Source organism: Gymnoscopelus braueri, assembly GCF_963280865.1.
Source record: "Gymnoscopelus braueri genome assembly, chromosome: 18".
Lineage (NCBI taxonomy): Eukaryota > Metazoa > Chordata > Actinopteri > Myctophiformes > Myctophidae > Gymnoscopelus > Gymnoscopelus braueri.
This window is the reverse complement of record NC_137618.1, coordinates 44,585,556-44,600,221: the sequence shown is the minus strand read 5'-3', so window position 1 is coordinate 44,600,221 and position 14,666 is coordinate 44,585,556. Positions and strand designations below refer to the sequence as shown.

General features: G+C 40.2%; 1 protein-coding gene across 1 annotated transcript in view; it reads left to right on the top strand.

The window, feature by feature from the left end:
• LOC308073383 (contactin-associated protein-like 5) overlaps positions 1 to 14,666 on the top strand; it is a gene marked incomplete at both ends in the record, with an annotated part of 192,163 nt that overhangs the window by 95,566 nt on the left and 81,931 nt on the right. Inside the window, one exon of the mRNA XM_080412254.1 lies at positions 11,017 to 11,164. Coding sequence (XP_080268380.1) covers positions 11,017 to 11,164 — 148 coding nt within the window. The remainder of the gene's footprint in view (positions 1 to 11,016; positions 11,165 to 14,666) is intronic.

Sequence of the window (14,666 nt, the reverse complement as noted above, 5' to 3'; positions counted from 1 at the left end):
TAGATCTGCAATTGTTTTCCTTTTTTATCGTGAAAATGTGTGCAAATCTTTGAATAAATATATTTTTTAAAGCAAACATTTTTAACTCAAATCTTTGCTTCTGGGGATTCTACAAATGTCTTCTAAATACTAACAGGTTTTTTGTAACCTGCTATAATATCAGTGGTTCTCAAAAGAATGTCAATGACCAACCAAAATTTTTCCGCAGACCCCCCCCCATCTCAAAATGACCCCAGAAGCAAAGATTTGCGTTAAAAATGTATATATATATAATTCAAAGATGTGCTAAAATTTTCAAGATTTTTCAAAAATAGCAGATCTACAAGCTCATAGCATGGCACCGAGTGCCGCGCCATGAGCTTGTAGATCTGCTATTTGTGAATAGCCCAAATAAATCTTAAAATGAGACAGATGCGTTCCCGCGGGTCTTAATGGGTTAAACCTACTGTATCTGCTCGGCCTGCTCGAGGGGCTTTCACTCCTTTCACTGTGAGACTGTGTCCTTGATAAGGAGAAGAGAATGTCACCCATTCAAGCCATTGTGCTAAAAAAGGTTTCACAGGGTTCGCCCTCGTCGTAATTCTCCGTGAACGGTGTCACCGAGTCTTTTGATGTCGGCACAAAGGTACTTTTTCTGGGGGGGAATAAAAGAAAAGGAAAAATATGTCGTTCTCAAGCAGAAGTTCCTAGGGCGTTGTTTGCGTCACTTCCTGTCGATTTGATATGCTGATACCTGATCAAATCGACAGGAAGTGATGCCCACGACGCCCTAGGAAACTTGTGGATAGAAATACAAATACTTACAAGTACAAGTCCGGAGTTCAAAATGTTCTTGAGTAAAAGTATTGTCATGAACGTGTACTTAAAGTACCAAAAGTAAAAGTACTCATTACGCAGAATGTCCCATTTCAAGGTTTCAAATGTATAAACATCTTTTGAAAATAGCCGATCTACAAGCTCACAATGAGTCGCATCGCGACACATTGTGAGCTTGTAGATCGGCTATTTTCAATTGGCTGAAATATATATATAGGGCTAATGTGGTTTATGTATGTTTTATAATAATAATCAAAATCAACAAAGTAACTAGTAACTAAATATTTTAAATAATTGTATTGGAGTAAAAGTACAAAATTTGCCTCTGAGATGTAGTGGAGTAGCCTACAAGTAAAAGTACTGGAAATTGGAAATACTCAAGTAAAGTACAAATACCTCAACATTTTACTTAAGTACAGTACTTGAGTAAATGTACTTAAGTTACTTTCCACCACTGGCTGCAACGGCGGCAGTTGCCTTTCTGTGTGTGGGCCGCAGACAGTGCTGGGTGTTAAGCATTTTGTCTCGCTTCCAAAAGGAACAGAATGACTAATTCGATGTGGAGCGCTCGCCCAGCTATACGAGGCTCTCTCCTTACCTCTCGCTGACCTCGCCAAAAAACGTCCAGTCAGATAGTTTTCTCCCTCCGTCCACTACATTCGTCATTCATCCATCCCCCGGACCGGCTCCCTCGGCCTCCATTAAGCCCCGATTTATGCTTCGCTGTTGCGCGCCGGCGCGCCCGCCATCCTCGGCTCTCTCTCTCTCGGCCTTCCGTTCGGATCGAAAAAAAGCAGATCTATAAGCTCGCAACGTGTCGTATCCGCGACACGTTACAAGCTTAAAGATCGGCGATTTACGGTTCTGCGACACCGTCCGTACGACGGAGCATAAACAAAGGCATTACACGGAAGGAAGCGCAGCCAAGCCCCCAGAGGTGATCAATATATAGTCTATTACCCATTGCGAGATTGGGTGGCTTTAGAGCATCGTTCCCCGCTGGTCAATGGCGGACGTCCGCGGTGCAGGGTCTTAATTGATGAAGAAAACCCTGACTCATTTGGTTCGTTCAGGCAAATAACTTGAAGGTGTTGAATTTTTAATTGACCATGGATCTTCGGAGGGACTGAATCCATTCTATCCCCCCTTCTCGCCGTTCGCCGTTGGCCTTCGATGGGGGGCTTGTCTGATGCATGGTCGGATAAACCGATTGCATTCAGAAGCGGACACCTTATTTACGTTCCACTGCATCCACGGACTTGGAAGAGGGGGAGAGAAAAAAACAGCCAAGAAAGAAACAAACAGCCTATCAGCTTTGAAACCATGGCTCCACTGGTTCACTTAACCCATTAAGACCGGGAACGCGCTATGAGCTTGTAGATCATGCTATTTTCGAAAATTCGTGAAAATCCGTGGCAAAATCTTGGATTATATATTTTTTAAAGCGAACATTTGTAAAATATTTAGTTCCAGGAACATCCAGAAGCAAGTTACAAATGTCTGTCAAAAAAATAAACAAATTAAAATATTTGCACAACTTTTCATGATTTTTCAAAAATAGCAGATCTACATGCTCATAGTGCGGCACTCGGTGCCACGCTATGAGCTTGTATATCTGCTATGTTTGAATAGCCAAAGAAATCTTAGAATGACACAGATGCGTTCCCGGTCTTAAAGAGTTAATTGATTCAGTTAGAATAACCCTATATATATCGCATGATTGCGTTATGCCTGGCTGTCTCCTTACAGTATTGCATTAACATGAAATCATTTATGTTATATGCTATTGCCGTTGGGGGTTTCATTAAACATGAAACAAAATAATAATAAAACTAATAACACGGACGTTTGCTCTTTTAATTTCACAGAGCTCTCACTGTGGGTTCCGTTTTGTTGTGGTATAGGCCTATTTGTACAGTAGGCCTAACGGTGCGTTTTAACAGCGGGCGATTCAGGATAGTATTTTCCGGAAGTGCATTATATGTCTATGAGAGCCGGCAACTACTGGCGATAGGGCGAAGTGGGTGGGGGGGCGATGAAAAGATGGATTTTCTTTATCTTTTGGACGATGTCGCCGGCGATCGCCCGAGAGTCGCCCGCTGTTAACGTTTGTCTCCTGTGTTTTTAACCAGTGGTGGACGGTAACTAAGTACATTTACTTTAGTACTCGTATTAGTTTTTTCAGATGAGTTTCACTCCAACCCACAATTTTTATTTATTTGTACTTTACTGGAGCATTACCAATTTTCAGTACTTTTACTTCTACTCCACTAAATCTCAGAGGCAAATATTGTACTTTTACTCCACTACAATTATTTGAAAACTTTAGTTACTTTGCAGATATAAATTATTATATTATAAAACACCCATTTACCACTTAAGTCCTATTTTTTCCCTAGGCTATTTGAAAATAGCCGATCTACAAGCTTGCGACGCGTTGTGAGCTTGTAGATCTGCTATTTTCAAACATTTTAATACTTTTACTTTTGTTACTTTAAGTATATTTTGATAACAATACTTTTGTACTTTTACTCAAGTAAATTGAATTCTGGACTTTCACTTGCAAAAGAGTATTTCTACATTGCAGCATTGGTACTTTTACCTAGGTAAAGAATTTGAGTACTTTTTTCCACCACTGTGCATCTCTGGGTTGACATGATGGCACAGGACAGCTGATGGACTTGTTGGATGATGCGGGGGCAAAACTCTTATCATCTGGTCTGTCTCTCTCTCTCCTCACGACACTTCGTCTCTGAAAGTTATTGTCCCAGGTGCTCTGCCGTGTTTTCCCCCTCATTGAGCAGAGTAAATAATAGATCTCCCCCTCGCTCTGATGTTTGCCTATGAGCCGCTGTAGCGTAAAATCAGAGGCGGCGGAATAAAAGAAAGAAGCTCCGCCGCGTTTGCCCCGTGGGAGAGTTTTGCTTGTCTTATAGCCTCCGCCGTTAAGCCTCTATGGTGTTCAGGTGCACTCCCTTCTTTTCGTTGCCGTCGGAGCAAGAAACCTCCCATCTCCATTATTCTAACTTTTTGTGTGTTTCGTGTTTTTTCTCTGTCATTTTAGATTTCTTTGGCTATTCAAAAAATAGCAGATATTCAAGCTCATAGCGCGGCACAGAGTGCCACGCTACGAGCTTCTAGATCTGCTATTTTAGAACATTTGTGAAAATGTGTGCAAATCTTTGAATATATATTTTTTCAAGCAAACATTTGTAATTGTCAAATGTCTCAACAAATGTCTTCATTTTTCTGAAAGAACTATTGTTGCTATATCACTGGTGCTCAAACCTTAATTCTCTTGTCAAGGACCCCCCAAATTATATTTCTTTTTGGCCGCCTATACCCATCAAAATATGTTGTTCCAGGGACCCCCCCCCCCCCCCCCCCCCCAGAAGCAAAGATTTGAGTTAAAAATTATGTTAAAAAAAAATGTATGTATTCAAAGATTTGCAGAAATGTTCAAGATCTTTAAAAAAAATTGCAGATCTACAAGCTCGTAGCAACAAAAGCAGAAGTGCAAAGCTCTTGAATTTGAATCCTGAAAAGTAACAGTTTTGGACATATGAGGTTTCCCCCCGACAGAGACGTTTTGACACGTACCCAAGTCCGCCTTGGCTCCAGGGACCATGCAAAGTCCTCCTTCTGCTTCCAGAGAAGGCCTGGGGATGGGAAAATGTCTTTGCCAAACAAAGATTAGATTAGACCATTCTGTCTGTCCAAAATATACTGAAAGTACCAAAAGTAGAAGTACTCATTATGCGGAATATCCAATTTCAAGCTTTCAAAATGTATACAAATAGGGATGACGTGGTTAATGCATGTTTTGTAACAATAATCCAAATCTACCAGGTAACTAAAGTTTTCAAATAATTGTAGTAAGTATAACAGTATATAATTTGCCTCTTAGATGTAGTGGAGTTGAAGTAAAAGTATTGAAAATTGAAAATACTCAAGTAAAGTAAAAGTTCCTCAGATTTATACTCGAGTACATTACTTAACTAGACGCGTCGCAATTCTGGGAAATTGCAAAGTGTGGTTGTGCCGACGCCGGTCACGGGTCGCTGCCGCCGGGACTCGAGGGATACGCCCGGAGGAATACCGTCGGAGGCCGTGCGACGTGCCATTCGGTGCCAATCGGATCCCACTTTCGTGACACGTGCCGTTTTATTTGAGGAAATAGGCCCCTCCCACTAAAGAAATAGGCCCCTCCCATAAATGTAATGGGGCAATTACGTTGTCACTTCACTCCTGAGATCACTCGCGTTTCATTCTGAGAGGATTGATCCCCCCAAAAATCATGTTTTTGCATCGAATGGTTACGTTTTGCGCATTTGTGGCGCCCCCTATGGATCAAAGTGGAAATGCTTTTGGGGATTTGTTGAGTAAACAACCCTCGACATGTGATTCAAATTTGGGATCGATTGGTTCGTGATTTTTGACGTTTTTGGTAAAACGGGCCCCTCCCACTAACTTTGGAAGCCAATTACGGACAGGTTTATCGCATGGGTCCATAGATCACGTGTACCGATTTTTGTGAGATTTGGAAAAAATCTGTAGGAAAAGGTGCAAAAAGTGTGTTTTGAAGAAAATTCTAAAAACATTTATCCTGACGCAAATTGGCGTGGCTTTTATAGCGCCACCGTGTGGCCAAATGATATAATTATTTTTTTAATAATTTCGCACTAAATTATGAACCTCCCCTCCATTTCTTGTAACTAGCCCCAAAAAAATACTTGAATTTGAGTTTTTTCATTTTTCCATGAAAGTGGATGGAGAAATTTAATGCACTAATAAATCAATATCAATTAAACGTATCTCTTAGCAAAGTACAAGCCTGGGATTCCCGATGAAGCCGGTCAATTTGACATGGCACGAAATTGGGAGAAAAAAAAAATGTGGGAGGAGTAGCACGGCAAAATAAAGTTTATCTAGAATAAAGAATAAAGTAGGTAGAGTACTATAGTCTGGTTGCCCTATCAGGGCAACCACACTAATTACTTTCCACCACTGGAAGAGAGAGGGGTAGTCGGGTAGAATGAGAACAAAGGGAAAGAAAACGGGTTCAATATGAAGGATTTCCCTTTTCTTTTTTTTGCGACAGTGATCAGCCGTGTGCCTGGACCAGTCCCCTGTGTGCCTCGCAGTGGTGTAAAGTAACTAAGTACATTAACTTAAGTACTGTCCTTAAGTACAATTCTGAGGTACTTTTACATTACTGGAGTATCTCCAATTGTCAATACTTTTACTTCTACTCCACTACATCTCAGAGGCAAATATTGTACTTTTACTCCACTACAATGATTTGAAAACTTTAGTTACTAGTTACTTTGTAGATATAATCTTTTACATTATAAAACATACATTAACCACTTTAGCCCTATTTTATACCTAGGCTATTTGAAAATAGCGGATCTACAAGCTAACAACGCGTCGTGAGCTTGTAGATCTGCCATTTTCAAACTTATTTGTACTTTAACTTTTGGTACTTTAAGTACATTTTGATACCAATACTTTTTTTTACTTTTACTCAAGTACATTTTGAATTTCGGACTTTTACTTGTAACAGAGTACTTCGACATTGCAGTATTGATACTTTTACTTTAGTAAAAACCACTGGTGCCTCGCCGTGTGCATCGGAGCATCGGTGCCAAAGCGTTATAACTGTGAGTCATGTGAGAATCCACATGCTCTCAACCACGGGGATATAAATAGCGACAAGGCGCGCGATCAGCTGATGTAAGTGTTGATGAGGACACTGCTCACCATCACCAGAGAGGAAGGCGTAAAGGAAGCCTTAAAGGAGGAGTTCACCCAAAAAAAATTGTCTTAGGAATGCCACAAAAACAAAAATAAATCCATGAAATCAAGGCTTCATGGGGTGTGTAATTGATAGAAAATAAGTAATTTTTTGGGTGAACTCCTCCTTTAAAAGGGTCCCAAGCTAATATTAGCCTTATTTAGCCTTAACCCTTTAAGACCCTCAGAAAAGCAAAGACTTGAGTTACAAATGTACAAAAAAAAATACATAGACAAAGATTTGCCCACATTTTCACGATAAAAATAAATAAATAGCAGATCTACAAGCTCGTAGCGCGGTGCCGCGCTACGAGCTTGTAGATCTGCTATTTTTGAATAGCCAAAAGAAATCTAAAATGACACGGATGCGCTCCCGGTCTTACAGGGTTAATACATTATAATTGTGACATCATCAACGTGCGACGGGAGTGGTCCCTATTGAGTGAAACTATTTATAAAATACGGTGTTTTAATTTTTTAATTGTAGTTATAGAGGGCAATTATAATTATAAGGCTTATTAGCCAGGGATCTTTTTAATGAACGTGCAACGAAGGGGCCACTCAGCAGTCGATACAAGGATAAAAGAATAGTGTTTATCGTCTCTTTTGGGTGGAAATCTCATACATCCTCAAAACAGTTACTTTTCAGTATTCAAATTCAAAGATGGCAGATCCACAAGCTTGAAATGCATCGCTTTGCGCCACGTTTTGAGCTTGTGAATCTGTTACAATCTGTATATTGCTTAAATATTTAGCGTTTAATTAAATAATTACAGTCAATGAAAAGCTCTCCTGTAAAATTCTGAACACTTCACTCATACGCCCTTTGCGCTCCAGCCTCCAAGCCCTCGATAAGAGGTTTCCCACATAACAACAAGGATAACCGTTTTTTTAATAACAAGGGGCATCCCGGGACATGGCATCATGGCTGGGTTTGAGATGAAATAGACTGGGTAGTACTGTATAGGTCACATGAGATTATGGAATATGATGCCGTGTTATAAAAAGCCAGGAAGCTTCGGGGGCCATGATGTAACTGTTTCTCTTAGATTAAATGTTAATACAGTGTATGGATTTGTGATGTTTTTCAGTTGTAGCGCCAAGGGTCTTCTCATCTATAAGAAATTATGCTTGAGACCTGGTGGTATCATCTGGGTAAAAGGTTATGCTGTCGAACCATATTCATAATATGCATATTATATTATATTGTCGCTGTCGGGCAGAAACCGGTGTATCTCCATATTTCAACTTTTTCTGTTTGTTTTCGTATAGAATAAAATAAAATGACCAGTTTTTTGGTCATTAGACCTTCTTCAGTCAATTCTGTTTCTTAGTTTTTTGAAAATTAAACGTGTTTAACCCATTAAGACCTGGAACGCATCTGTGTCGCATCTTTTTTTGAGCTAAAAAGCTATTTTTGAAAAATCAAGAAAATGTGTGCAAATTAATATATTTATATTCTTTTCAAGCGTACATTTTTAACTCAAATCTTTGCTTCTGGGGGGTCCCTGGAACAGAATATTTTGAGATGGGGGTCTGTGGCCAAATACATATCATATCACCTTGACATTGAAGGTTTGAGAACCACTGATATAGAAACATATTTTTTTCAGAAAACTGTTAGCTAGGCTTTAGAAGACATAAGTAAGAATCGGCCTCAGTAATGGGTGTGGGTTTTACACCCAATGAACACTATCAACAAGAGCTTGTGACTAAACAATAACTACATTGGATTCATTGGAACACAGGTTTTATCTTTTTTTCTTCTTCTGAAAAGTAACAGTTTGGGATCTTCACTTTGTTTCACTCTGGTTTCCACCTGACTGTGACTGTGATATTCATTAGGTCCAGTTGATGTACACATTAAGTTTTACTTAAGTAAAAGTATCAATACCCTATTGTAGAAATAGTACAAGTTCGGTATTCAACATTTACTTGAGTAAAAGTACAAAGGTATTGGCATCACACTTAAAGTACCAAAAGTAAAAGTACTCATTATGCATAAGGTCTCATTTCGTTTTTTCAAATATATGAAATTCCTAGCAGATCTACAAGCTCACAACACGTTGCAGAGCGACACATTGTGAGATTGTGAGCTTGTAGATCGCCTATTTTCAAATTGCCAAAGTATATAAAATAAGTGGTTTTGTAATAATAATCAAAATATACAAAGTAACTAGTAACTAAAGTTTTCAGATAATTATATTGGAGTAAAAGTACAATATATTTACCTTTTGAGATGTAGTGGAGTAAAAGTATTCAATATTGGAAATACTCCAGTAAAGTAAAAAAAAAAAGACCTAAAAATTGTACAGTACTTGAGTACATGTACTTAGATACTTTCGCCCACTGATTAGGTCAGCTCTCTGTGGAGATATTTCGCTGAGGTTGCATCATAATCGGCGCTATACACTTAAATGGCCGTTCGTTCCAGAATTGAATAGACGAACAGATAAAAGGTTGAATTTGATTCAGTCTCATATCAGAGATTGTTTTAAAACCCTGCGTGTGTGTGTGTATGTGTGAGATGTGTGTCAGATTACATTGCAACAACAATGGAAAATCACGCTGTGCCATGTGCTGCAGTGAAGTCCTTTATCTACATCTTTAAGGCATTGCATTTCAAGCACCGCCGCTAATGACTTCAGGCCATAAATGAAACATATAATTTGTTTTGCCCGTGCGACTTGAGTGTATGCATGCTCCTATCAAAGCAAATTAATATAATGCAATAATATTATTATACAGCGAACCGTTCCACATTAGCTGGTCCACATTAAATGTTCTGCATTAACTTTGGGTGTGCATGTGTGTGTGTGCGTGCGTGTGTCCGTGCGCACACACCTGTATTACTATACTAGTGAGGGGCCAAAATGTCCCCACAAGTATAGTAGAATTTGATAAATGGACATTGTGAGGATCAGGGGGACCGCTGGACGCGTTGTGAGCTTGTAGATCGGCTATTTTCGGCTTTAGGGTTACAGGGTTAAAAACGTCGAAAACTACATTGAAAATGACATTCGTAATGTCGCCGTACTAAAACGGTGATGTCCTCACAAGTATACCGTAGTAATACAAACATGAGTGCGCGGCGTGCGTTCGTGCAATGCATGCGTGTGCGCGTGCACATACCGTACATAGATAGTTCATCACAGCAAAGGCACCACAGTCTTTTTTTTTTTTTACATTAACTCGAGCACTGCAATATAAATCACAATTTACTTTTTTTTTGCGATCCAAGGTCGTTGCAAACTTTTGGACAAAAAACCCTCTGTGTCCTTCAAGGCCGATTATCATCAGTAAAATGAGCCGACATTAAAGTTGCATTGCACTTTTACCTCCGTGCCTTTCGAGGTGCACTTAAGGTAACCGTAGCTAGTAGAATGCATTAGGCTTTACGCGTCTTATACCGAAGCTTTCCTCTCTCTCTCCTTGCTGGTTGTGTCAGCAGAAGTTTGCTGTGTGTGGGTGGGTGTGTGTGTGTGTGTGTGTGTGTGTGTGTGTGTGTGTGTGGGGCGCACGCACACTTGTGGGTGGGTGGGGGTGGGTTTGAATGGGGCGAGCGAACTGCCCAGAACAATGTCTCCATCTGTCAGTCTTCACTGCTTTTTTATGTGAAGGCTGCCATCATAACCGATGTTCCTTTTCTCGGGCTGTCTTTGTCTGTAACGCGTACCGACACGGACGTACATGCGTAAGTGTTATCGTCGCCGCCGGCTGGAAAGCTCGTATGTCCAGTACCGTTCCTTAAAAAAAAACAAAAAAATGGAAAATAGCCGGTCGACAAGCTCACAATGCCTCGTGAGCTTGTAGATCTGCTATTTTCACTACTTTTGTGCCGACGGTTCTTGTACGATGAAGTAGGGGTTGTCGTCTAACGCATTGGTTCTCTAAGTGGGGTCCGGGGACCCCCAGGGGTACTCGAGGGAGTTCCCGGGCCCCGGGGTAAATGATAGATAGTTAGGAACCAAATGGACCCTTATGGGTCTGTAACTCTGAGAGTGTACAAATGGAACCAGTTCCATTTCTACACTCTCAGAGTTAAATTAACATTGATTTTACAATATAAATTGGGGTCCCAGAGATAGAAATGCCATTACATGGGGGTCCGTAGCTCTAACGCATGTCAAACTGGGGGTCCTTGAAATTAAAACGGTCAAGAATCACTACTAGAGCCGTAAGAATCTTCTCTCATGGAGGTCCCTGCCTGGCATAATATCTTTTCAAATGAGGGGTCCGTGGGCTAATAAGTGTGAAGTTGGGGGTCCTTGACATGAAAAAGTTTGAGAACCACTGATGTAAACAATAAAAGAAACATAAAAAAGTTTTTAAAAAATTGAGATTCAGCAGCAACGATTATGCTCAAATGTATTTCTTTCTGTCTGTCTGTCTTTGTCAATGCAGAAGTTTGTGGGGAACATGAATTGGGAGGGCGTGGTCCAGAACAGACTGACCCCCTCGCTGAGGACCCGCTTCCTGCGCTTCGTTCCGCTGGACTGGAACCCCAGTGGCTGGCTGGGCCTCAGGGTGGAGGTGTACGGATGCTCCTACAGTGAGTCAAGCCTCCTCGCCGAGGAGGCCTACTTTGTGTTTTTAATGATTTGATTGACTTTATTAGCAGGTGTGCTAACAGTACAGGCAGTGGTGCAAAAAGTACTCGTACTACTAGTAGTACTAGTAGTTTAACTTAAGTAAAAGTATCAAAACCTATCGTCATATAATTCGTACTAATGCTCATTATAATATGGTACCATTTGAGTGAATAATAATAATAACTAGTCCATGCCCGGGGATGTGGGCACTGAAAGTATTTGCAGACTGAGTTATGTATGGAAGGCGCGTGTTCCTATGACTCGATCTCTGCCTAGCTCCGACAGTTACAACACACACACACGCACACGCACACGCACAAGCACACACACACACACACACACACACACACACACACACACACACACACACACACACACACGTGTGAGGTGCAGCTCCACTCGTTGTGATTCACAGAGAGACGTTTTTCTCTGACGCCCCGTAGCTAAATCTACCCAGGGACTGGCCAATGGTTTGGACCGAGAGTATATCCGGGGCTGCAGTGGTGGAAAAAGTACTCACATTTTTTACTTAAGTAAAAGTATCAATACTGCAAAATGGAAATACTCTGTTACAATTGAATGTCCGGAATTAAAAATGTGCTTGAGTAAAAGTACAAAAGTATTGGCATCAAAATGTACTAAAAGTACTCATTATGCAGAATGTCCCATTCAAATGTATAAAAATCTTTTGAAAATAGCTGATCTACAAGCTCACAATGCGTCTCATCGCGGCGCATTTTGAGCTTGTAGATCGGCTATTATCAAATGGCCGAAATGTAGGGCTGAAGTGGCTAATCTCTGTTTTGTAATAGGGGAGAACGGGGTAAGATGAACCTCTGGGTAAGTTGAACCACCCCCTGTATCTTTAAAACTATACACATGAGTTGTCATTATGACCTTAAAATCAGGACACACCCATCATTTCCACCTGGCTGTGAAGTTGAGAGACACATGGGCAAAGTGATAAGCATATTTCTAAACAAAAAAGTGTTTTTTGCTGGTCAAAGTTATTTTTTTTTACTTTTCTGGTATAAGGATTTTTATTTTTAAGCAAATATACCCAGGTCTAAACTTATATATCATGCATGTTGGTGATATTCCAATGTATAAAACCATGTGAATCATTTAGCTAAAGTTTAGCCTGAAGCATTAAGCTAGCCAGGTTAGGTCAAATGGTGGCCATGGGGCAAGATGAACCAAATGCCTTGGGGTAAATTGAGCCAATTTTCCTAATATTAATCACTATTCATATTTTGTATTATGCCTTTGCTTCTCAAATTATGCTGTATGACCTTTCATTTGGATGAATACACTCATTTAAGAGAAGTTTTCAATGTTGTATTAACAATTGCAAATATTAAAAGGTTCTGAATAACAAACTTTATTTAATTGGTTTTATATTGTTTAAATACCATTAAGAAAATAAATAAGACTATTTGCAAAAGGGAAATGTGTTATTAAATTATTGTTGATACGTGAATACATTATTTGTTCAAGTTTAAACTTGAAAATGCAAAATATCATATGGGTAATTTACCCCTTGACTAGGATCAACTTACCCCTTACCTGGGGCAAGTTGAACCACATTTTTTTTTTAGAACCCATATTTTTACAACCATTTTTCATAGATGCACACTCATTATTTCAATTGATAGAAGACTTCTTGAAGTTTTAGTAGATGTTTAGATTTTACTTCCATCTCATGTTTCCTTGCCTAGAGGTCAACATAAGTAAAAAGTGGTTCATCTTACCCCGTTCTCCCCTAATAATCAAAAATTTACAAATTAACTAGTAACTTAAGTTTTCAAATAAATGCAGTGGAGTAAAAGTACAATATTTGGATCCGAGATGTAGTGGAGTAGAAGTAAAGGTATTGGAAATTGGAAATACTTAAGTAAAGTACAAGTACCAACATTTTTTACTTAAGTACAGTACCTAAGTAAATGTATTTAGTTACTTTCCACCACTCGGGCTGTAACCATGACTACGCCAGATCCCATAGGCCGAACTCGGAATCTCTGGTGTTTACGCAAACAATGCTAATAAACAGCTTACATTTTGGGAACGAGAAAAACAAGGCGTCGCGGTTGTGTGCATACGCTAATGGTCAATGGCCGCAGGCAGTTTCAGATCAATTGCTCAAGCCACTGGAACAGACAGGTTATGAGTAACTGACTGAAAGAGGTTTCCTTATTATATTATAGGATAATAATGAAAAAGTACAGTACTCAAGTAAATGTACTTCATTACTGTCCACTACTGGTGTATATACTGTAGGGGTCGGGGCAGTGAGCACCATGGCAAGGCTTACCGGCAGTCTTAGTGCCCCAGAATGCACTTTTGTCATCATGTGGTTTTGGCCGTCTCCCAACAATGTTATCCGTCCCGGCAATGCGGGGCATTAGCGTTGTGCAGCTTCATCTACTAAAATCCTAATGCATAATTTAAATCACCGATTCTCAAAGTGGGGTCCGGGGGCCGCATAGGGGTCCGTGATGGGGTTCCAGGGGGTCCCCATGCTCTCTGCTTTTGATAAAACCTACCAAATAATACAGTAAAGCCTCTAGCCGTGAAACCCCTGAGTCTATGGAGCCAGGGAAGGCTGGCATTTGGTTGCTTATGAATGCTACTTTTGATGTGTATGGAACTTAAAGTGCTATATAGTTAAACTACTTAAACCATTGGTTCTCAAAGTGGAGTCCCGGGACCCCCAGGGGTCCTTGAGGGAGTTCCAGCGGGTCCCCACTCCCCAGATAAATGATAGATGGTTAGGAACCAAATTGACCCTTATGGGTCTGTAACTCAGAGAGTGTACAAATGGAACCAAATGGACCCTAACGGGTACATTTGGTTCCATTTGTACACTCTCAGAGTTGAATTAGCATTAATTTGACTATATAAATTGGCGTCCCAGAGATAGAAATGCCATTAAATGGGGGTCCGTAGCCTAATGCATGTCAAACTGGGGGTCCTTTAAATTAAAATGGTTGAGAATCACTGCTAGAGCCGAACAAATCTTTTCTTATCGGGGTCCCTGGCATATTTTTTCAAATGGGGGTCCGCAGGCTATAAGTGTCAATTTAGGGGTCCTCGACTTGAAAAAGTTTGAGAACCACTGACTTAAACCTTTTATATTTCGTTGACCAGGGTCCCCCAGGGGTCTGAACCTCTCCCCCTCCATCCACCCGGCCCCTCTACGCTAAAGCTCTTGGCCGAAAATAGGCAATCTACAAGCTCACGCAACACATCACAGGGCTTGTAGGTATCACATTTTCGGTTCACCCCAGAATAGTATAGGTTTTATACTTTAAAAAATATCCAAACAATAGGTGATCTACAAGCTCACAACGTGACACATTGTGAACTTATAAATCAGCTATTCTCCGAATGTCTCTTTTTTTTTTAACACTTTTTCGTTTATAAAGGAATGCCCAAAATAGGGTTGTTAAGTTAAATGTTCTG